Source organism: Lissotriton vulgaris, chromosome 1_2 (genome assembly GCF_964263255.1).
Source record: "Lissotriton vulgaris chromosome 1_2, aLisVul1.2, whole genome shotgun sequence".
Lineage (NCBI taxonomy): Eukaryota > Metazoa > Chordata > Amphibia > Caudata > Salamandridae > Lissotriton > Lissotriton vulgaris.
In genome coordinates, this window is record NC_141686.1 from 357,160,509 (window position 1) to 357,185,947 (window position 25,439).

The following is a 25,439-nucleotide window of genomic DNA, read 5'->3' on the forward strand; positions in this document are numbered from 1 at the left end:
GTTCAGATGGAGAATCTATAGATTAAAAAGCCAAGTTTTTACGTCCTTGCGGAACTTCTGATGCTGTGGCTCAATGCGAAGCAAAAAAGGCATAAAATTCCAAAGTACTGGAGCCAGATGGGAAAATGAGCGTCCACCCATTCTGGTTCTTTTAATCCTCGGGATTTGAAAATTGTGCTGATTAGCGGATCGAAGGGAGCGCGTAGGTCGGTATTGATGCACTAAGCCCTGAAGATAGTGAGGCGCTACTCCAGCGTTGATCCTGTGCATATAGCATAGAGTTTTAAACTTAACGCGATTCTCAATTTTCAGCCAGTGAAGATCACGTAATGCGGCTCAGGCAGATGTTCTTGTAGGAAGATTGCAAAGCATTCTGACGGCAGCGTTTTGAACCACCTGTAACCTGTGTAGCACTTCCTTGCCTACTCCCAGGTACAGAACGTTACCGTAGTCCAGTCTAGATGTTATAAGAGCTTGAACTACCGTTCGTTGAGTAGACAAAGGAAGCATCCACAGGATTTTTTTCAGCAATTTCAGGATGACAAGGCAAACCGAGGCTACCATACCAGCTTGTTGCCTCATGGTTAGTTGGTCATCAACCATAAATCCAAGATTCCGGACAGATTGTACAGGAGTCGGGAGTGGCCCCATCTGAGAAGGCCAATGCTGAGGGCCCCAGAGGGTTTTATTTTTGCCGAAAAGAAGGAGCTCGGTTTTACCACCATTTAGCTTTAGTTTGTTGTTATGCATCCAATCTGCGATGTTTAACAATCCGGATATCAGCAAAGAGGTGTTGTTGTTCGATTTGGTCGAAAGTGAAAAATAAGCTGGGTGTCATCGGCGTAAGAATACACCGTGAGCCCAGCTTGTTCCGCAATAGCAGCTAAAGGGCATATATTTACTTTGAGATCTGCTCTTAGAAAAAGACTGGATGGTGCGTCTCGATTTAAAAGACGCGTATCTAGCGTTGCCTATTTTCCCTCCCCATCATAGGTTTCTTCAATTCCAATGGTGAACCAAATGGTACTAGTTTTCTGCCATGCCGTTCGGACTTTCATCTGCCCCTTGATGTTTCACCAAAGTCCTCAAACCAGTGGTTCAATTCTTGAGGGAGAGAGGGGTGAGACTCATCATTTATTTAGATCACATCCTTATTATGGCACAGAATGGGAATACAGTTCTTTGACATCTAGCATGGACGACTCAACTCTTACAAGATTTGGGGTTCGTCATCAATTCAGACAACTCTATTCTGACTCCGGCACAATCGACTGAGTTTTTGGCGTTACAGGTGAACTCAATAGTGGCACAGTTATTGCTCCCATTGAAGAAAAGAATAGCGATCAAGAAGGAGTTGAGGAGAGCACTTGCTTCTCAGACTATATCCTTGAGGACGTTAGCCCGGTTAATAGGCCGGTTAGCCTCATTGATTCAAGCTATCTTCCCGGGTCCCGTTCACTACACGGCTCTCCAGAGGTTGATAATTATGTATTTACACAAAGGCCTGGGCGCAGGGGTCTCCAACCTTTTCTGTACTGAGAGCTACTTATGTTCAATAAAACACATTAACAGCTACTAATATTATTAATGCAGTATAATTTCAATTTCTTTATATGTATATTCATTCAACTAAGCAAAATCTTTCTTATTTAATAAGCTGGGCTGCACACAGGTGAGCTACTCAGAGTTAGCTCAAGAGCTACAGTAGCTTACGAGCTACAGGTTGGAGACCCCTGTATGGTATGCGGACCAGATTCTGCTTTCCGAGGAGGCCAAGACAGAAGTCTCTTGGTGGTTGGAGCACATGGACACATGGAATGGCAAGTCCATATTTGCATCAGTCCCAGAAGTAGTGATAGAATCAGATGCCAGCAGATGGGGCTGCAGAGCCCGCAGCGGCTCTGTGGAGATGAGGGGCAGATGGTCCGCGGAGGAATTGAAACTCCATATAAATTGTCTAGAGCTTTTGGCAGGCTTGTTTGCGGTCAGGAAACTTTCTCCACAAAAGGAGAGTTGCTGTATTCTCCTGCGGATGGACATTTCTCAGCAGTGAGATACATCAATCGTCTAGTTGGCACGAGGTCCTGTCTTTTAGTGGAAATGGCCATAGAATTTTGGCACTACTGCCTCCCTCATCACACCTCGGTGACAGCGGCGTACATTCTGGGCACCTGAAATGTGGTGGCAGATTGGAACTCACGTTTCCTTCGAGACTCCAGTGATTGGAAACTTCATCCCAGGGTATTCCAACAGCTAAATAACAAGTGGGGCCCTTGTTCGATTGATCCGTTTGCGTCCAGACTGAAGACGCAATTGCCTCAGTGTTATAGTTGGCGACCAGATCCTCTGGCGATCAACTCAGATGCATTTCTTCAATCGTGGATGACGGATATGCTGTATGCATTTCCTCCGTTTGTCAGTATCCAGAGAGTATTGGTACACATCTGTGGGCTGGAAGGTGAGGTGTTGTTGATATCTCCGTGTTGGAGAGCACTAGCTTGGTTCCCGGCAGCGCTGACCTTGTGTTGTACTCCTCCAAAAAGTCTGCTATATATGCAGAGATATTGACGAACCCTCTGGGTCAACCGTATTCATTAGTGGTTCAGGGACAATTGTCCCTCATGGCATGGAAACTTTCAGGAGACGTTGGTAAATGCCGGGAGTTTCGCAGGAAGTAACGCTTTTCCTGTCTCAATCTTGGGCTCCCTCTACGCATAAACAATATGAATTAGCTTGGCGTACGTGGGTTAGTTGGTGTTCTGACCGACAGGGGGATCCCGTGGGTTCCGGAATTCATATGATAGTTAATTTCCTGTCGGAGATGGCGACTAAAGGTTTGGCCTATCAGATAGTTAATAATTTAAGGTCCGCCATCTCAGCCGGTCATCTTCATGTGGCCGGTAGGCCGGTGGGGTAGCATCCTTTGGTATGTAAGATAGTGAGAGGCATCAGATTGGTGAATCTTCCAAAACCGCAATATTCACAACTGTGGGATGTAGACGTAGTTCTGTGTTTTCTCTGGAATTGGCCTGCAAATGATGGTTTGTCGCGTAAGCAACAGTCGGCAAAACTGACACTTTTGTTATGTTTAATTTCATGCAGAGGAGTGTCTGACGTGCGAGCACTGGACTTGGCAGGCAGGGTTTTCACTCCTTCGGGGGTCTCATTTACAGTCTCAAAAAACAAAAACTCTAAGTGTGCTTCTTATCCTGCGTTTCCTCTCCATAGTAAACTGTGTGATGCACAATGTTTAAAATGCTATGAGAATTGTACTCAAGAGTTTAGAAATGACGTTGCAGGACAGTTGTTGATTTCCTTATAGAGACCTTTTCGCCCAGTCACTGCAGCAACCTTAGCCGGCTGGGTCACTAGGTTATTAGGTCTGGCAGGTATTGACACTTTGGCTTTGGGAGCCCATTCGGTGAGAGGAGCTACAGCTTCTAAAGCTTTTGCTGAAAGTTCTCGATTAGAGGACATTATGACTGCGGCAGATTGGTCTTCTGATTCTACTTTTAAGACATTTTATCATTAGCCATTTGTTGATGTGGCATCTAACTTTGAACTAGCATAATCCGAAGCCTCCGTGGGCTGCCATTGAATAAAAACAATTCTAGCTGACGCGTCAAGAATCTTCAATTCTATTAAGGACACGGAGGCAAGGATTATCCCACCCTAGAAACATTATTATACAATATGTGATATGGATTGTTCATATTGGAAATTGTAATTTCATGCAATGTTATGTATAATGATGTTGGGTTTCTTCCCACCCGTAATAATGTTTGAAGTACATCCAGTGAGTGGTGTATTACGGCTTGCTCTGATCTCCTGAAAAGAGAATATAAGACGTAATATACCACTCGCTGGATATACTTCAAACATTATTACGGGTGGTAAGAAACCCAACATCATTATACATAACATTGCATGAAATCACAATTTTCAATATGAACATTTTGATGTTTCGCAAAGAAAGAGGAAGAAGATTAGTGTTCAGGACATTTATACCTTTGGGGGTTACATGATTGGTGCATAGCATGGCGAGGCTGTCCTCCGGGTTATGCTATTTAAAGTTTGATTGGCTGCTGTGTTCTTTCAGTAAAGAAAGAGAAGCATAATCCTCGCCTCAGATTTCTTAACAGAATTGAAAATTCTTGACGCGTCAGCTAGAAACATTTTTATCCCTGTGTTTCCTCTGAAAGGCTGATGAAGTTGATTATCTTTGATTTCTTTTCTAAACTTTTTTCTTGCTTTGGGAGTCTGAATGGACTGAGTGAGTCCTTTGTGGTCTTTGGCTGTTTTATACCGGGCCGCTGTTGCTACAATAGCTCTCCTCTGCGCCTTTTTGCTGTGGGGCCGCTGTGGCTACAATATCTCTCCTGTGCGCCTTTTTGCTGCGGGCGGCTGTGGCTTCAATTTCTCTCCTCTGTGCTTTTTTTCTGCGGAGCCGCTGTGGCTACAATATCTCTCATCTGCGCCTTTTTGCTGTGGGCCGCTGTGGCTACAATATCTCTCATCTGTGCCTTTTTGCTGTGGGCCGCTGTGGCTACAATATCTCTTCTCTGTGCCTTTTTGCTATGGGCCGCTGTGGCTTCAATATCTCTTATCTGCACCTTTTTGCTGTGGGGCCACTGTGGTTACAATATCTCTGGGCCTTTTTGCTGTGGGCCGCTGTGGCTTCAATATCTCTCCTCTGTGCCTTTTTGCTGTGAGGCGGCTGTGGCTACAATAGCTCTCCTCTGTGCCTTTTTGCTGTGGGGCCGCTGTGGCTACAATATCTCTCCTCTGTGCCTTTTTGCTGTGGGGCGGCTGTGGCTACAATAGCTCTCCTCTGCGCCTTTTTGCTGTGGGCCGCTGTGGCTACAATATCTCTTCTTTGTGCCTTTTTGCTATGGGCCGCTGTGGCTTCAATATCTCTTATCTGCACCTTTTTGCTGTGGGGCCGCTGTAGTTACAATATCTCTGTGCCTTTTTGCTGTGGGCCGCTGTGGCTTCAATATCTCTCCTCTGTGCCTTTTTGCTGTGAGGCGGCTGTGGCTACAATATCTCTCCTCTGTGCCTTTTTGCTGTGGGGCCGCTGTGGCTACAATATCTCCCCTCTGTGCCTTTTTGCTGTGGGGCCGCTGTGGCTTCAATATCTCTCCTCTGTGCCTTTTTGCTGTGGGGCGGCTGTGGCTACAATATCTCTCCTCTGTGCCTTTTTGCTGTGGGGCCGCTGTGGTTACAATATCTCTGTGCCTTTTTGCTGTGGGCCGCTGTGGCTTCAATATCTCTCCTCTGTGCCTTTTTGCTGTGAGGCGGCTGTGGCTACAATAGCTCTCCTCTGTGCCTTTTTGCTGTGGGGCCGCTGTGGCTACAATATCTCTCCTCTGTGCCTTTTTGCTGTGGGGCTGCTGTGGCTACAATAGCTCTCCTCTGTCCCTTTTTGCTGTGGGGCAGCTGTGGCTACAATATCTCTCCTCTGTGCCTTTTTGCTGTGGGGCGGCTGTGGCTACAATAGCTCTCCTCTGTGCCTTTTTGCTGTGGGGCGGCTGTGGCTACAATAGCTCTCCTCTGTGCCTTTTTGCTGTGGGACCACGGTGGCTACAATATCTCTTCTCTGTGCCTTTTTGCTGTGGGGCGGCTGTGGCTACAATAGCTCTCCTCTGTGCCTTTTTGCTGTGGGACCGCAGTGGCTACAATATCTCTTCTCTGTGCCTTTTTGCTGTGGGGCAGCTGGTGCATTAAACGGCCATGCATGCGCTGTCCCAACCCTGTGCCCCGATCACAAAGGGGGTCTTATAAATAAACTTTATTGGAAACCAAAAACAGTTTCATTAATGTCATGCCCACACCACCAAGATATTATTTTTTTTAAACGGGGCTAACCTTTTATTCTGCAGCACAATATTCTAAATAAGTTTGGTGAAAATTGTTGAATTTTATAAAGGGCCCTAATGATACATGTACGAAATATTAAAATTGGGCACAGTGCCCATGAGCGGTGTGAAATAACGTGCCCACTCTTTGCCTCAGGGTGGTAAAAGAAATCACTTTATATTTTCTGGTGAATAAAAACAGCATGTTCTCTGGAAACACCCTTCCAAATTAGATCACACATGCTCTTGAGTTTCATTCTTTCGTACATAGACTGCACACGGGTGGCAGCCTTATAAGCCCTTGTAAATCCAGTACTTGTATAGCGCACAAATGTAAATGTAAATGTAAATGTACATGTATTTATATAGCGCAAATCACCGACCTGGTATCTAAGCGCTTGCTTAGGGAACCCGTCCTGGTATTCCCCTGTGAGATAACACCGGCAGGGTATCCACAAGGTGAAAGCCAGGCATCCCACCGCGAGGGGCCGTTGTGGAGATTAAGCAAGCTATTGCCCAGAGTCGCAGAGTGTGAACCCGTAAGTCGAATAGGCACCGGAGCGAGAATTGTCGAGTCCGTCGAATTTTGAGCCCAAGACCCTCCGAGGCGGGGAATTGAACCCTGGTCCAGGGCCGATCTCAGCTTTCGGGTCTGCCGCCTCTAACCCCTGAGCCACACTTCTCCACTATCACCCCTGCACTATCACAAATCACCCCCGAAGGGGTATCTCGGCGCTGGGGGCCATTGGGAAGATTAAGCGAGCTATTGCCCAGAGTCACAAGGTGCTGGGCAGACCCCTGCCGCCGGAGCCAGGGATCGAACCGTGATCCCCAGCGTCCAGCATCAGTCGCCCTGGCCGCCGCACCACACCTCTTCCCCGAATGGGAACTCCACCATTGCACCTCCTGCACCCAGTCTCCAGCCACCATATAAAGAGCCAGTGATCCTGTCAACAGGAGAGGTGAGAACAGATCTTAACTCCAGTCCCCATCACATACCAGAGGGCCACAGGCGTTAAACGCTCAGTGCTGACGAATACTGTGATCTGCAGGTCACGAGTAAGGCCAACTCACGCTTTTATCCTCTCGAGGGTGGCAAACTGAGTGCCATTCATTTAAGTTTTAGAAACTCATTTTATTAATAGCACTTTGAACCAGTAGAAGTATTGTACAAAGTGCCACATAAAGATGTTATTATAATAAACAGATTTTTAATCTCAAAAACAAACCTGATCTTTGGAAAAGCTATATTAAAAAACTGAAGCAAAGTGAGTTTGCAATATTTAAGCTACGTTTATAATAGCAAACAATAAAAATTCATTTTGACCAAGGTTTAGTTTCACCATTCACATTTTAAAAGTAGAGGCATGCCCGTTTGTTCCAATGTTTTTCGTATGAACGCAACAAATTTAGAGCACATTGAGTTAGATCTATTATTTTAAACTGACAGTTGCCTTCAGGCCCACCCATTGCTTACCATTGCTTGTCTTTACTGTTACCCACATTTGCTTGACTCTTATTAGTCAGCTTTTGGGGCTTTTCTTCCTCTTCTGGTATGTGTTCCTCTCCTGGAGTACAGACTGATTACTTGCATCTATCCACTGCTCCCTTTTCAGGCTTCTACTTTTTATCTTTTTGGTTGAGCATTCTAGGAGAGTGCATGTGTTTTCCAGCTGTCTCCCTCATGCACTTAGAGTTCCTCCTCCTCTTTCTTGCCTTTGTATTTCCCCCTCACTCTCCTTCAGTTGCCCTTCTTGCTTCCTTAATTCCCACACACCATCTTGCCGTTCTTGCATGCCACCCCCTCTGTTGTATGTGTGCGTCCCTATTATTCCTTTGTCCTTTTACTTCACATCGACACCCACTCTAGCTCATTGCACATGCGCTTCCCAATGGCCACTTACCTTCCATTGTCCTTGTGCTTCCCGATCCCTGCACGCCCACCCTTTGCTGTCTGTTTTGCGCACTGTCTGCTATCCACCTGCTTCTGTATCGGTTTCCAGCAGTAGCTTAAGTAATAAAAGAAAATCCACAAAACAAGGAAAGTGTGCAGTACCACAGGCTGCTACTAGGTGTCCCTGTGGAGTTGTAAATCCATATAGGGTACTGCACCCTTAATGCAATTATAAAGAGAAAGATTGCAACTGAGCAAACGTTTCTATTTGTTATTATTGGAAATGAGAAGCTAAATAAACAACAATGGTGCATTTTAAAACGCAAGGCAACAAAAATCTCACTTCCAATAAAAACAATTAGAAACTTGTTCTCAGCGGTAAGGTTTCTCTTTATAATTGCAGTAAGGATGCAGTACCTTATGTTATCAATAGAGGTCCCTTTACAATGCCACAGGGACACCTAGTACCAGCCTGTGGTACTGCACCCTTTCCTTGCTTTGTGGATTTTCTTTTATTCCTTATGCTACTGCTGGGATATTTTTTGACAAAAAATAATAATGTAACAGACGTTATCACTTGCAACGGCAATAGATCAAACTTTCACGAATGCGAGACCTATTGCATTGCAAATGCTTGTCTATATATGGGTGCCAACAGTAATGTGGTGTGGCCAGAAGGTGGGACTTATGAAACACAGACCTCCTCTGTGAGTCCAGACATGCTGTCCAGTAAAGAACAGTTACAGGGAGAAGTCCCACCCACCACAGACCGTATTGTGTTCAGTCTGGAAGAACCACAGGGAGGGCCTGCGGGTTAGAAGCAATACAACTTAACACTCTGGCCACATTAGGGCACCCCTGACACCCATACAAGACCCTCAGAGAGCCACGCCAGGGGAGAGCAGGTGGTAAGCTTCCTTGGTGTGTGTCATGTGAGACCACGTGTGTGTTTGTGCTCTGAGACTTCCACCACGTGTCACTCACCTGAGGGACAGTCACTGCCATGTTTCCTCTCAGCGTCATCCTCCACAGGCCTCAGATCTTCTGTCTCTTTTAAAGAAGACACACAGGAGGCGGTCATAGAGTCTGTTTCAAAGGAGCACAGCATTAATATTATCATAAAAGTTAAAAATAAACCTAATATAAAAAATAAATACATGTACTAAATAAATTATTTAAACTAACCACATGGCTTCTAACTAAATTTTATAAGTATTATTTAAAACTAAAAATGCCAGTGAAGGTAGGATGTTTTAAATACAAATATTAAGTCGTTATTTATAAATTAAACTAATATATTTAAATTAGTTATTTAATAAACATTTAATCTGATGAGTTGTTCTGCTAGAACATTTCTTTTTATTAGTTCTAGGTGAATAAAAATACATATTGCTCATTATTTTTTAAAGAACAATACATTTCAATAATTTTCCTTGCACTTTCCTATAGGGAGATTTTCACCACAGAGGCAAAGACCCCACCTAAGTGTGAAAAGTTACTATTAGTACTATTACCCTTGTAATTCGTTTTGAAGATAGCTTCACCCCCTAATTTGAGGGGTGCAGACAGGTAGGTGAACATATAGATGTAAATGTGCACTCAGGAATGGTGAACCTCAAACAAGTGCAGATTTACACATGGGAGCAGGAGTAAATCTACACAAGTAATTGTACCTTCGTGACTTGGCCACTAACTAGGTTTAGTGCACAACAGAAGAGTGTAAAGTAAGTTTTTCACTAATGCTAATGGCCTTTTAATGTCGCTGCCACACCCCTGCAGGGCTCCTTTCTAATCTACACAACGACACCAGGGCTGTGGTCACTAAAGCAGCCCAAACCAACAGAAGGGGGTTCTCAGCGTGTGCTATGCTGGACTGCCTCAGCGTGTGCTATGCTGGAGCATGTGCTATGCTGGACTGCCTCAGCGTGTGCTATGCTGGACTGCCTCAGCGTGTGCTATGCTGGACTGCCTCAGCGTGTGCTATGCTGGACTGCCTCAGTGTGTGCTATGCTGGAGCGTGTGCTATGCTGGACTGCCTCAGCGTGTGCTATGCTGCACTGCCTCAGCGTGTGCTATGCTGGACTGCCTCAACGTGTGCTATGCTGGACTGCCTCAGCGTGTGCTATGCTGGACTGCCTCAGCGTGTGCTAGTCTGGACTGCCTCAGCGTGTGCTATGCTGGACTGCCTCAGCGTGTGCTATGCTGGACTGCCTCAGCATGTGCTATGCTGGACTGCCTCAGCGTGTGCTATGCTGGACTGCCTCAGCGTGTGCTATGCTGGACTGCCTCAGCGTGTGCTATGCTGGACTGCCTCAGCGTGTGCTATGCTGGACTGCCTCAGCATGTGCTATGCTGGAGCGTGTGCTATGCTGGACTGCCTCAGCGTGTGCTATGCTGGACTGCCTCAGCGTGTGCTATGCTGGAGCGTGTGCTATGCTGGACTGCCTCAGCGTGTGCTATGCTGGACTGCCTCAGCGTGTGCTATGCTGGACTGCCTCAGCGTGTGCTATGCTGGACTGCCTCAGCGTGTGCTATGCTGGACTGCCTCAGCGTGTGCTATGCTGGACTGCCTCAGCGTGTGTTATGCTGGATCGTGTGCTATTCTGGACTGCCTCAGCATGTGCTATGCTGCACTGCCTCAGCGTGTGCTATGCTGGACTGCCTCAACGTGTGCTATGCTGGACTGCCTCAGCATGTGCTATGCTGGAGCGTGTGCTATGCTGGACTGCCTCAGCGTGTGCTATGCTGGACTGCCTCAGCGTGTGCTATGCTGGACTGCCTCAGCGTGTGCTATGCTGGACTGCCTCAGCGTGTGCTATGCTGGACTGCCTCAGCGTGTGCTATGCTGGACTGCCTCAGCGTGTGCTATGCTGGATCGTGTGCTATGCTGGACTGCCTCAGCGTGTGCTATGCTGCACTGCCTCAGCGTGTGCTATGCTGGACTGCCTCAACGTGTACTATGCTGGACTGCCTCAGCGTGTGCTATGCTGGACTGCCTCAGCGTGTGCTATGCTGGACTGCCTCAGCGTGTGCTATGCTGGACTGCCTCAGCGTGTGCTATGCTGGACTGCCTCAGCGTGTGCTATGCTGGACTGCCTCAGCGTGTGCTATGCTGGACTGCCTCAGCGTGTGCTATGCTGGACTGCCTCAGCGTGTGCTATGCTGGACTGCCTCAGCGTGTGCTATGCTGGACTGCCTCAGCGTGTGCTATGCTGGAGCGTGTGCTATGCTGGACTGCCTCAGCGTGTGCTATGCTGGACTGCCTCAGCGTGTGCTATGCTGGAGCGTGTGCTATGCTGGACTGCCTCAGCGTGTGCTATGCTGCACTGCCTCAGCGTGTGCTATGCTGGACTGCCTCAGCGTGTGCTATGCTGCACTGCCTCAGCGTGTGCTATGCTGCACTGCCTCAGCGTGTGCTATGCTGGACTGCCTCAGCGTGTGCTATGCTGGACTGCCTCAGCGTGTGCTATGCTGGACTGCCTCAGCGTGTGCTATGCTAGACTGCCTCAGCGTGTGCTATGCTGGACCGTGTGCTATGCTGGACTGCCTCAGCGTGTGCTATGCTGGACTGCCTCAGCGTGTGCTATGCTGGAGCGTGTGCTATGCTGGACTGCCTCAGCGTGTGCTATGCTGGACTGCCTCAGCGTGTGCTATGCTGGAGCGTGTGCTATGCTAGACTGCCTCAGCGTGTGCTATGCTGGACTGCCTCAGCGTGTGCTATGCTGGACTGCCTCAGCGTGTGCTATGCTGGACTGCCTCAGCGTGTGCTATGCTGGAGCATGTGCTATGCTGGACTGCCTCAGCGTGTGCTATGCTGGACTGCCTCAGCGTGTGCTATACTGGACTGCCTCAGCGTGTGCTATGCTGGACTGCCTCATGAAAGAGTCTATGTTGGACTACCTCAGCGTGTGCTATGCTAGACTGCCTCAGCATGTGCTGTGTGGGCTGTCTCAGCGTATGCTATACTGGACTGCCTTATGAAATAGTCTATGTTGGACTGCCTCAGCATGTGCTATGCTAGACTGCCTCAGCATGTGCTGTGTGAGTTGTCTCAGCGTGTGCTATACTGGACTGCCTTATGAAAGAGTCTATGTTGGACTGCCTCAGCATGTGCTGTGCTGGCCTGCCTCATTTCAGGTGCTATGTTGAACTGCCTCAGCGTGTGCTGTGCTGGCCTGCCTCATTTAATGTGCTATGTTAGACTGCCTCAGCATGTGCTGTGCTGGCCTGCCTCATTTAAGGTGCTATGTTGGACTGCCTCAGCATGTGCTGTGCTGGCCTGCCTCATTTCAGGTGCTATGTTGGACTGCCTCAGCACGTGCTATGTTGGGCTGCCTCGTGAAAGGTGTTACATTGGACTGCCTCATTAAAGGTGCTATGTTGGACTACCTCAGCATGTGCTATGTTGGAGTGCACAACAATCAATGGGGGAAGGAATCACTTGTCCTGAGTAAACAGGGTTTTAGTTCTCTTATTCGGTTTCGGTTCCGATAACAAAAAACCTCATTCACGTACCAAGGTTCGATAGACGGTATATCTTGGTTCTCCGCCTTGTTGTTAATAGCAACGTGACAGCATCATCTGGTTTAATTGTATGCTTCCTCCACCAGGAGGTAAACCACTGGTTAGTACAGTAGTGAATCAGTTATCAAAAGGGTGTGAGATTAAAAAGGACTTCTTAGCCATTTAGGGAAGTTTAAATCGGTGTTTGGAAAAGAAGGTCTGGTTAAAAGAATTGGCGTGCATACAAAGCTGAGTTATGGGGCTTCCGCACTGAGTTATGTCCATAAAAAGGTCGACATGTTTCAGCCACAGGTTGCCCAAAGGGTCAGGTTGGCTTTCTTCAGGACCTCATGTCTCTATTTGAAGAATAGAGAGTAAAAGAAAAAGTGTATTGACCTTAAGTGTCATACAAATGGGAAGTCTTTTTTTACCAGGCAAAATATCTCCCGTTCCCATTGAGGCAAAACTTTCTCTCATTAATAAGGCAAGTGATGTCCTTAATGTGTTAGGTCATTCTTTACAAAACAACAGAATATGTTAAAGTTGTGTATAGTTAGGCCTCTGGTTTGTAATGCTAATGTACCTATATTTAATACACTAACAGGACGCTCGCAGCGGTTTATGCAAAGTGGCGGTGAAAAGACAGTGTGTTATTATTGTCTTTGTTTCTCGTGTAACAAAGCGTTACCTGTGTATGCCAAATATAAGTAACACGTCACCCAAGGTGGAAGCGGTATGCTTTTAAACCTCGCAAGAGCCTTGCAGTTAAATAGTCACCTGTGCGCCTCATCAATTGATCATTAACACACGGCATTGCTGCTATAAATACGCGGAGAAGATAAAGATAATCCGCTGTTCGTATGCCACGTGTGAGCGGCTTCTAAAGGTTTTCGAAAGTTTGGTATGTAACTGTGGCTTCTATAGTTTACAAGACTCGGTGTACATTCTGCCGTTTAAATAAGTGTGCGGTTGCGAGATGTGCATTCATTTCCAGACATCACCCCATCAGTTTATAAACAGATTAGTTCTATCATACCTTTCAGGAGAATAGTTATCGCCTCTTCGGGCGTGCTGAGGGAGGACCTGCTGTCAAAAGGGAGACATATGTGCAAGCCTTATTACACACAATTCCCCAGTAACACATTACGGTTTTGGTGGGTGGAGGGCATCCGTCAGGGCATTCATGCTACCTCCTTCGCAGATGCTTGTGCTGTCTCTTCCTCTCAGACCCCGGAAACAGAGGCTGCTTTGTTTCCTGCCTTAAAAAGGTCGATGTTTGCTAGACACAGAGGACAGGCAGATAATATAATGGGGTTAAGGACAATTTTTGGTGAACTAAATTAGCTGATCTTTGATCCCTTATTATTGGAGACAGTAGAACTTAATAATAAGGGTTAGGTGGCAGCCCTCTGAGATTGGGGTATGTTTAAGGACATTCCTTGTTCAGGTTTTATACTCATGATGAATATTTTGGGGGGTACATGGGTAACTCAGTCTTGAATGCCGGATATGACAACTCATGCGCCGGATCCTCTATGGGTGGTTCAGACTGGAGTGGAGAAGACTCCCATACACCTACAAGGAACAGAGGACAAACTCGACGCCCAAATTGCTGCAGACCATATATGTGGCACAATGCGTATCATGGAAACCAAACTTTCCAACCATTCAATCCCCACTTCCCGGGCTGGATGAACCCATATTTTCAAAGCCCACCACCAATGGGACCGCCCATGGCACCACAAATAGGACAAGACTACACACCTAGGTTTTTTTAGGGAGAGGCCGACAAAACCAAAGAACCAGACGAAAAGGAGTCACATGGACAGACCAGGAACGACAGGTCCACACGAGAAGCATGACTGGGAACAAACCCAGCACAAGCGCAACAACCTCATCGTCAACTTAACAGGTCAGCAACTGACGGAGGAACAGACAAGAAACCTAAACAAAGGACTTGGTTTTGTCCCCACACCTCCACTAGACACGTTTAAACTTCAGTGTGAGATGGCTGAATTGTGCCGTAAACTGAAGCTGAAAGCCTTCTTCAATGACCAGGGAGAATACATCACGGATGGAGACACCAACCTGCGGCGCAAATCCAAATTCAGATTCCAATAGAAATAGTGACTTTTGAAGAGGCGGTAATGAAGGAAATAGACGACATGAAGACGCAAACCAAACAACCCTTCCAGAACATCACTAATGCCGAAAAGAAGGCACTTGACGAACTCCGACAAGATGCCAACTTGATCATTAAGGCCGCGGACAAAGGGGGAGGAATTGTCCTACCTACAAGAGAGGGTTATGACCCACAATGTACGGAATTGCTCTCTGACCAGAAATTCTACAAAAGGATAATGGTGGATCCCACAGAACGCCTCCAAAGGACCAATTCACTCATGGTGGACAAAGCCGAAACTAATAACTGGATCTCAAAAAATTGAGGCGGATTTCCTGCAAACCTCAACACCAAAAACACCATATTTCTATTCCCTTCCAAAGACTCACAAAACACGACAACCACCCCCTGGGAGACTAATTGTATCCGGGATTGGGTCGGTCCTGGAACTTCTATCCCAGTTTGGCGACCAATCTCAAACCGCTAGTTCAAACAACCCCTACATACCTAAAGGACAACAGGGACCTATTGAACCTCCTTACAGACAAAGCATATTCGGAGGACACCATGCTATTGGTCGGATTCGACGTAGAGAGTCTTTACACCAGCCTTCCCCAAGAAAAAACCTTGGAAAATCTGGAGAAATTGCTCTTCAATACACAGTGGACCCATAAGACACAAATACACTCCATTCTCACGGATATTTTTTTTCGAGTACAGCAACACCCTGTACCAACAGTGCCACAGAACTTCAATGGGCAGTATATTTGCCCCGAGCGTGGCCTTGCTCTACGTGAGTGATTTTGAGAACACTCACATACAGAATGACAACAACCCCTACCTACACCAGTTCCTTTTTTGGAAACGCTATATAGACGACATCATCGTCATATGGGACGGCAACAGATCCTAGCTGAATTCCACAACTGGCTAAACATGAAAGACGAATGGCTTAAGTTCACCTATACTGCTGACAATAAAAACCTGGATTTCTTGGATCTAACAATATACGCTCACAATGGTACCCTACAAACAAGGACCTACTTCAAACCTACTTCTAAGAACAGTTTTATTTCATATAAAAGCTTTCATCCCCGTCCTCTCAGGGAAAATCTTCCCTATAGCCAATTTCTGCGCTTAAGACGTAACTGCAGCAACACAAGAGAACACAAGAACCAAGCATAGGACCTCTGCACAAAATTAAGAGCCAGAGACTAACCGGAGAGAGTGATCAGGAAGTGCAAGAAGCGAGCTATTAACCAACCCAGAGAATGCCTCCTGGACACTACCCCTAAGACCTCAGAGAGTGTTGTGGTTACCTGTGTTACTACTCACAATGCAGCATCAAACAAAATAATAAAGATTGTCAATATAAACTGGAGGATCATCACATCAGGGTCAATCAGTTGGCCCAAACCGAGAATCGCAAACAAAAGAACACGGAACCTCAAAGACATTTTGGTCCATACTAGACCAACCCCATTCAGGATGAACGAACTAACCGAACAGTTATGGAACATTCCACCAGTGATGGGACACTACCCGTGCGGCGCATGTTCCGTATGCGACCTGAGAACAGCAACCAAACAACTACAGCTACTACCAGATCTCAAATGGACAATTAGGAGTCATACAAACTGTAACAATACACATGTAATCTACATGATCACCTGTCCCTGCCATTTGCGTTACATCGGGATGACCTGTCGAAAGGCGAAACAAAGAATTGTAGAACACCGAAGTAATGTCAAGTGCCAACGCAATACTACCAAAATGAGCAACCATTTCATCGAGAAGAAACACACAGTTTAAAGATCTGAAATGGGTGATCCTAGAAACTCTGCCTACCAGGAATCACAACGCCGAAAAAAATCATTTTTGAAAATGAACAGAGATCCCCGGCGGATCTAGCAGCCAGCTCTGCACAATACTATGCGGCCCAATATGCCCCCCGGGAGTCCCTTCCGGCAGAAGACATCGACAAATTCCTTGCTGACCTCCCGCCACGAGCGATATCGGATGAGGGGTGTGCTCGTCTCGAGCTCCCTCTGTCGGCTGAAGAGCTAGGCACAGCACTCGGAGAACTCAACGTTGGTAAAGCCCCCGGACCCAACGGGTTCCCGTGTGAATTTTTAAAGAAATTTCACCTCCAACTAGGAACGTACTATGAAAGGGCACTGGAGGCGGCCAGAGAGTGTGGCCGACTCCTGACGGACTGGCGACACGCCGAAATAGTGGTCTTCTGTAAGCCGGGGAGGCCCCCTGAACAACACGAGTCTTATAGACCAATATCGCTATTGAATATTGATGCGAAAATACTGGCGAAGGCACTGGCCAATCGCCTCCTCCCATATATTACTGACCTTGTCCACCCAGATCAGGCCGGGTTTATGCCCCACAGAGCAACAAGACACAACATTAGGCGCGCACAGGTGGCAGTGGAGGCGGCCCGGGCGGCAGGGATCCGCAGCACTCCTATTGGCCGACACAGATAGGGCCTTTGACTCATTAAGTTGGGTCTGCCTCCGCGCACTCCTGTCCCGCCTGAATCTCGGGCCCCACTTCCTATTGTATCTGCAGCTGCTCTACACGGATCTGACGGCATCGGTAAGAGTGGCTGGGGCAGTGTCTGATCCCTTCTCTATAGGCCGGGGCACCAGACAGGGATGCCCCCTATCGCCATATTTATTTGCCCTGGCCATGGAGCCGTTAGGGCGTGGGTGCGGGTGGATGCACAAATGCGAGGCATTGAGTGGGAGGCGGGACCTTCTGATAGAATCGCACTCTATGCTGATGAGGTCCTATTTTTCCTCACAGACCTGAATAGATCTGGGCCGCGGGTTCTTGACATCATGAGAATATTCAGGGAAGTGTCGGGCCTTCATTTGAACTTACGAAAGTCTGTGTTGTGGGTGCTGGGAGAGCGCGGGGGCCTGGGGTCCTGGGCGGCAGTGTTGCAGGAAGCGACTGGAGGCCCTAAATACCTGGGTGTATTCCTGAAAGACTTGCTTGGGGTCTCCTGGACGCGCAACGTTGTGCCTGCATGGGACCGAGTCCGATCGGACATGACAACATGGTCCCGCATGCCCCTGAACGTGTACGGCCGCTCGGCCATATTTAAGATGGAGGCCCTCCCGCGTCTATTATACCAACTGCAAAATCACCCGTATCCTGTTTCACCGCAGTGGCTCAGGTGGATTCGGCGCTAAGCCAATTTCTCTGGGCTGGGGGAGCGGCGAGAGTAGCACTCCGCACATGTTTCCTCTCCACGTATTGTGGTGGCCTGGCAATGTCGGACATTCTGTCCTTTTATCAAGCTTCTCACCTATTGGTACTGAATGAATGGTGATATGGGGTCCGGAGCGACCCGGCCTATGCTCTGGAGAGACACCTGATGGACCCTGACACGCTACATACTATACTTTACTCAGCGACTAAGAGAAAGAGGCTCCCAGTGGTTACTCAAGTAGTGTTTCACATATGGCGCGGGGCACTACACCGTATGGGGTGGTGGAACAGACTGACGAGGGAAACTCCATTGTGGCAGAATGGACAATTGCCAGCGCTGGTGTCCCTGCAGGGGTTCTGTGGCTGGGACGCGATTGGCATATCAGCCTTAGGCCATGTTATGAAGGGAACGACCCTCAAATCGTTCCAGGAGTTACAGGAGGAATACGACATGCCCCGAACCCAGTTCTTTAGGTACTTGCAGTTCCGCCACGCTATTACACCCACCCTGAACGGTCTGGACTTATTGCCCGAATTCAGCCCATTGGAAGCTAAGGTGTTTATGGGAGAATTGGAAAGTAAAAAAATAATATCTCCCAAACGCTGGTTACGCATTGCTCCTCTTCCCTAGACAACCTGCGGACTAAATGGGAGGGAGACGTAGGTGCACTAGAGGGGGAAGACTGGAGAGAAGCGCTTGAAGCTCCAAGAGGAGAGGCCATTGCGGTACGGATGCGATTTATTCAGTTCAAATATCTGCATAGAGCCTATTTTACTAGGGAACGGCTGTGGAAGGCTGGCTTGATTGCGTCTCCTGATTGCTTGCGGTGTGGTCGAGAGGTGGGTACTTTTGTACATACGGTTTGGTCTTGTGATGGGCTGAGGAGGTTTTGGTCGGGAGTGTGGGACTGCCTGTCTGAGGTGTTGGGCTGGGAGCTCCCCCGCTCGCCACAGCTGGGTCTTCTCCATGTCCTGGAACAAGTGGGGGGAAACATCTACAAACGACATTTGCTGCTTTTGGGCATTACAGTGGCCAAGAGGGATGTGGCTCGAGCCTGGAAAGACCCCAGGCCCCCCCTGGTGGGAGTGTGGAAAAGGGGATTAGATTTTTATATGGGACTGGAGCGCCCGATCTTTGAGGCCAGGGGCTGCCCTCGGAAGCATTATAAGATATGGAAGAGATGGGCGGACTATAGAGGACTGTGGCTGGAACCGCCAGTGCAAGATGAAGCTGAAGCAAGACAATTGGACACTGATCCCGGGTGATGAGGAGTACACACAGAATGTTTCTTGACATGCTTTTTGTCTGTAGAATAACTAGACGCTGTGCAGGGAGCTGGGGGGGGGGGGGGGGGATCCGGGTAGGGGGAGTGGGAGGGAGATGGGAGGGGGAACATAGGAATGTTACCTTCTTTCAAACTGTTGCTTGAATTGCCTATATATGATTATTACTCTAATGCTCACAGCTTCTCCGGTGCCCGGAGCGCTGTGCTTTTCTTGCAATTTTTCAACAACACAATAAAATGTTGTTCTGAAAAAAAAAACGGAGTACTGCTTGTTTGGAAGTGGTGGGAGGAGATGCGATGCTACAAGTGGGTAGGGTCACTGTTTGGTTAAGCCACCAGTTGTAAAGCAAGGACACGAACTAGAAGTATAAAATGAGTCATGTAAGTGCACGAGAGGGTAACTCGCAAGCAAAGGGCAGTGTGGCTTGCGATTCTTAATGTTTCCCCTTGTGCATTTGAATCTGTTAGCCTAGTGTAGACAGATCTGCCGGGTTCCCCTTAGAACAGGGGAACCCAGTTCGACTCTGCATCGTCTCAACATCCTGTGATTTGGGGAAAATCACTTAATCTCTCTATGCCTCCCAAAAATGTCCAATTTTTGAAGAATGGGGGAGTCAGGTCCTGGGACGTGGGGCTAGCTGGACCATTAATATAACTAAGTACACAGATTGCCAGCCACACACTTACTTAAATCCTCTATTTTTGAGGGAACAAACCATAAGAGACTTCCTGGTTCGTACGGGTATATCACTCTAACCCTTTTATTATTTATTTGTTTTTTGTCTTTTTTTTAAGTGTTGATGTATGAAAGGGACACCTTATCGTTTTGTACACCTTATATACAATTATTTACAATTTGCGAATATTTACAACACAAACACATACACATAACTAGTTGTATTATACAAAGTGAATTGCTCTGATATATATACACTCAAATATTCATACTACGAAGAAAAAATCATCCGTAATTCCATAAAGACCAGAGTCAAAAGTATAAACTTGATGACAATCATAAATCAATGAACTACAGTTGAATGTAGGTAGTTCAAAAAAGGAAAAATAGACTTCAAATTAATTCATTCAGTCCATTCAACCAATAAATGGCTAATCATTTTACGCCAACGCGTTTCGAATCCTGTATGCCAACTCTACGGATTCTCATCAGGGCTCTGTCTTAATACGGGATATCTGCAAGTGTATAAAATAAAACTTGTTTTAGCTACATTTCTGACAGTTGTTTAGCTTCCAACTACATTTAACTCGGATTCCTCATATTACCTGTTGAACCAGCAGCCGCCGGTCAAGGGTAGGGTATTAGTTCTGACTGAGTTTCTTTTCTTTTCGGGATCTAAAAACAAACGCAGGTATCATGACCTGTTCTTACTCGCTTTCTAAGACCAGAATGGGGCACATGTGTTATCAACATACCTTACTGGATCATGCTCGTGATCCTATGTTTCCACCAAATAGGAGTTAATTTTCAGTCTTGTATTACAGCCTGAAAATAATGAAAATAACGTTTTACGCGCTTTTTATGCACAGACAGAGAGAGTATGGCACTCGTTGCTCTACTCGGCATACCTGCTCTGAGGGATTTCTCGCTTGGGCTGTTCGTGTTCTAATCGGTTGCAGCGGTAAACGCTTTCTAACCATGTGGGCACCGCTTTCCTCAGTCCTTATTATTTGCGCTCGCTTTCCCTAGAGGAAATAACAGCGTTTTATTAGGTTTCTGGGGCTACTGCAATATTGGTGGCAAATCAAACCCATTTTAGCTCTAGACTTACTTGAACAAGCTGTGACTCGGCATCTAGCTCTCATTCACTTAGTTTGACAGCCATGTTGTAACATGGTTTTGGACCTACTTATAGCTACTTGCTTGGCGGCTATCTTAGAGTGGGGTCGCTAGTGAAAGCTCTCATTCACTCAGTTTGGCAGCCATGTTGTAATGTGGTTTTGGACCTACTTATAGCTACTTGCTTGGCGGCCATCTTAGAGTGGGGTCGCTAGAGAAGGCTATCATTTAGATGTGAAAAAAGGTGACTTTAAACCACATATGAAAACATACGCGCAATTACCATCGACCCTTTCTTTTGGAGGCACTATACTAGATAAAGCTCACACTCTAGATATTTCAGAAAGCGAGTTGAGCCCGCTGAGTGCGCTATTAAACTTAAGTATAAGTTAGGCCTCTTTTTTTAGTAGAAGTTTATCACGGTCAATGGGTCTAGACTGTTGCAGAACATATAGAATTGACCACTTCAAGTCATTCTCAGTGTGTTTATTTTCAATGCAATGCTCCACCATAGGTGCTGTAAGCACTTTATTCTTGATTCTAGACTTATGTTGCGTTATGCGCATATTCACTTGTTGTGTTGTCTTGCCTATGTAAATCTTATAACATGGGCAGATGACTACATACACAACATTTCGTGTTTTACAATTTGAGAAACTTAAGTGTTTCCACTTAATGTTCCCATGTTGGAATTCCTTCCCTTCCACAGTAGTCCCACAGGCCACGCATGTCCCACATTTATGATGTCCCTAAATGGGTTTCATTCCCCATTGAGACAATAGGGCACTCTTAGGTTTGGGTAATGCTATCTCGGCTTGGACAAGATGTTGTCCGATGCTTCTGTTCTTACGATACGCGAAAAGAGGACGGGGAAATGGACAGTCCAGGTATTCTAGTAAGTACCAATTTTTTAACACGGTTTGTCTGAATTTGTTTGTGTCAGGCCCAAATGTGGTGACACAGACCATCCGGTCTAGTTCAGCCTTTGATTTTGTTTGTAGCAAACATTCGCGTGGTGTACATCGTGCCCGCTTGAATGAGTTTTTTAACAGTTTTTTCGGATAACCACGGCTTTCCATTTCGTGACAGAATGTGTCAGCGTGTCTTTCATACTCTGACAAGGACCAGCAAGGAAAAACCAGATTCAAGGTGCCATGGGAGATGTGGACAAGGAGGAATTTTTACAAATCATAAAGGCGCCATCCACAATAGTCAATCTATCAGACAAAACACTCACAAAAGATGAGGAATCCGTACTAAATCTTGGACTAAAATTTGTACCTCGTCAACAAACAGACTTTACCCAAATGAAGTTAGAGACCATAGAATTTTGTCGCAAAATTCGACTAAGGGCCTTTTTTGCCAATCAGCCACCTATGATAGAAAAAGAAACTACAGGGTTACGTAATAAATCGACCTTCATACCTAGTCAAAAAATTCCTAAACAGGTTTATGCCTTCGAACAAATCATGCTTTCCTCAATTGACAAACTAGAGAGAAATAAAAAATATTTCCAACAGAATATGAGTAAAGGACAGAGAAGTGCACTACATGACTTGAGGAATGATACGTCGATAGTTGTGAAACAGGCCGACAAAGGCGGAGCTGTAGTCCTTTGGCCAAGAGAACAATATCTTGCTGAAGCCAATACACAGGTGAGCAACACTGTTTGGTATAGAACCCTACAGGAAGACCCGGTCAAAAACATTCAGGGACTGATAGCAGATACTGTTAAAATAGGGTTAGATGAAGGCTATGTTGGTGTGAGAGAAGGTGAATTTTTTATCAAAAAATATCCCAGGACTCCAATCCTGTACTTCCTCCCCAAGATCCATAAATGTCTAAATGAGCCGCCAGGACGACCCATTGTTTCTGGGTGCGATTCCTGCCTGGAACCACTTGCGAAATATGTTGATTTTTTCTTGAAGCCCTTTGTTAGCTCTCTTAAATAATATCTCAGAGACACAATGGATTTCCTCGTCAAAGTAGAAGGGACTGATTTTAATCCTGCATCACAATTGCTTGTGACAATGGACGTCACGTCCCTTTATACTCAAATACCCCAGGGAGAGGCATTGGAAGTAATTGAGCTTTATTTAGAAGCTCGTGCAAGACCACATTGAGTCCCTACCAGCTTTATTCTCAAATTGGCAGAAATAGCGTTGCGCAAAAATTACTTCCGATTCAATGAGCAGTTCTTTATGCAGACCAAAGGGACTGCTATGGGATGCCCCTATGCTCCTGAGATGGCCATATTGTATATGGCAGAATATGAGAAGAAATTTATTGAAAAGGATAACCCATATTGCAGTCACATTAAGCAATGGCTACGATATATCGACGGTGGCAGGGGAGCCACACAGAGTTGATGAAATTTCATGGATGGCTTAATTCCAAACATCCAGACATTACATCTATGAGATCAGTGACACAAGAATGACGTTCCTGGATGTGGAAATCACATGTTCAAACGGGAAGTTGGTCTCCTCTTTGTAAACGTCTCCTCTTTGTACAAGAAGCAGACTGATAAAAACACAATACTGCACCACCAAAGTGACCACCCCAGGAACTTGAAGGCTAACTTGCCCTATGGCCAACTGCTCCGTATCAGGAGAAACTGCACAGAGTTGTCAGAGTATGAAAGACACGCTGACACATTCTGTCACGAAATGGAAAGCCGTGGTTATCCGAAAAAACTGTTAAAAAACTCATTCAAGCGGGCACGATGTACACCACGCGAATGTTTGCTACAAACAAAATCAAAGGCTGAACAAGACCGGAGGGTCTGTGTCACCACATTTGGGCCTGACACTAACAAATTCAGACAAACCGTGTTAAAAAATTGGCACTTACTAGAAAACCTGGACTGTCCATTTCCCCGTCCTCTTTTCGCGTATCGTAAGAACAGGAGCATCGGACAACATCTTGTCCGAGCCGAGATAGCATTACCCAAACCTAAGAGTGCCCTATTGTCTCAATGGGGAATGAAACCCATTAAGGGACATCATAAATGTGGGACATGCATGGCCTGTGGGACTACTGTGGAAGGGAAGGAATTCCAACATGGGAATATTAAGTGGAAACACTTAAGTTTCTCAAATTGTAAAACACAAAATGTTGTGTATGTAGTCATCTGCCCATGCAATAAGATTTACATAGGCAAGACAACACAACAAGTGAATATGCACATAACGCAACATAAATCTAGAATCAAGAATAAAGTGCTTACAGCACCCATGGTGGAGCATTTCATTGAAAATAAACACACTGAGAATGACTTGAAGTGGTCAATTCTATATGTTCTGCAACAGTCTAGACCCATCGACCATGAAAAACTTCTACTAAAAAAAAGAGGCCTACCTTATACTTAAGTTTAATAGCGCACTCAGCGGGCTCAACTCGCTTTCTGAAATATCTAGAGTGTGAGCTTTATCTAGTATAGTGCCTCCAAAAGAAAGGGTCGATGGTAATTGCGCGTATGTTTTCATATGTGGTTTAAATTCACCTTTTTTCACATCTAAATGATAGCCTTCTCTAGCGACCCCACTCTAAGATGGCCGCCAAGCAAGTAGCTATAAGTAGGTCCAAAACCACGTTACAACATGGCTGCCAAACTGAGTGAATGAGAGCTTTCACTAGCGACCCCACTCTAAGATGGCCGCCAAGCAAGTAGCTATAAGTAGGTCCAAAACCATGTTACAACATGGCTGCCAAACTAAGTAAATGAGAGCTAGATGCCGAGTCACAGCTTGTTCAAGTAAGTCTAGACCTAACATGGGTTTGATTTGCCACCAATATTGCAGTAGCCCCAGAAACCTAATAAAACGCTGTTATTTCCTCTAGGGAAAGCGAGCGCAAATAATAAGGACTGAGGAAAGCGGTGCCCACATGGTTAGAAAGCGTTTACCGCTGCAACCGATTAGAACACGAACAGCCCAAGCGAGGAATCCCTCAGAGCAGGTATGCCGAGTAGATCAACGAGTGCCATACTCTCTCCGTCTGTGCATAAAAAGTGCGTAAAACGTTATTCTCATTATTTTCAGGCTGTAATACAAGACTGAAAATTAACTCCCATTTGGTGGAAACATAGGATCACAAGCATGACCCAGTAAGGTATGTTGATAACACATGTGCCCCATTCTGGTCTTAGAAAGTGAGTAAGAACAGGTCATGATACCTGCGTTTGTTTTTAGATCCCGAAAAGAAAAGAAACTCAGTCAGAACTAATACCCTACCCTTGACCGGCGGCTGCTGGTTCAACAGGTAATATGAGGAATCCGAGTTAAATGTAGTTGGAAGCTAAACAACTGTCAGAAATGTAGCTAAAACAAGTTTTATTTTATACACTTGCAGATATCCCGTATTAAGACAGAGCCCTGATGAGAATCCGTAGAGTTGGCATACAGGATTCGAAACGCGTTGGCGTAAAATGATTAGCCATTTATTGGTTGAATGGACTGAATGAATTAATTTGAAGTCTATTTTTCCTTTTTTGAACTACCTACATTCAACTGTAGTTCATTGATTTAGGATTGTCATCAAGTTTATACTTTTGACTCTGGTCTTTATGGAATTACGGATGATTTTTTCTTCGTAGTATGAATATTTGAGTGTATATATATCAGAGCAATTCACTTTGTATAATACAACTAGTTATGTGTATGTGTTTGTGTTGTAAATAATCGCGAATTGTAAATAATTGTATATAAGGTGTACAAAACGATAAGGTGTCCCTTTCATACATCAACACTTA

The 25,439-nt window shown here is 46.0% G+C and overlaps 3 protein-coding genes across 3 annotated transcripts in view; 1 reads left to right on the plus strand and 2 right to left on the minus strand.

Annotated features, from left to right (window-relative positions):
- LOC147736827 (uncharacterized) overlaps positions 1-8,833 on the minus strand; it is a 39,797-nt gene extending 30,964 nt beyond the window's left edge. The window contains exon 1 of the mRNA XM_086953514.1: positions 8,737-8,833. Within this exon, the coding sequence (XP_086809640.1) occupies positions 8,737-8,833 (97 nt within the window). The remainder of the gene's footprint in view (positions 1-8,736) is intronic.
- Positions 1-25,439, plus strand: part of LOC147736825 (uncharacterized) — a 467,810-nt gene that overhangs the window by 237,774 nt on the left and 204,597 nt on the right. The window lies entirely within an intron of this gene.
- The window catches only part of LOC147736828 (uncharacterized), a 58,560-nt gene continuing 48,635 nt past the window's right edge, over positions 15,515-25,439 (minus strand). The window contains exon 3 of the mRNA XM_086953587.1: positions 15,515-15,525. Coding sequence (XP_086809713.1) covers positions 15,515-15,525 — 11 coding nt within the window. The remainder of the gene's footprint in view (positions 15,526-25,439) is intronic.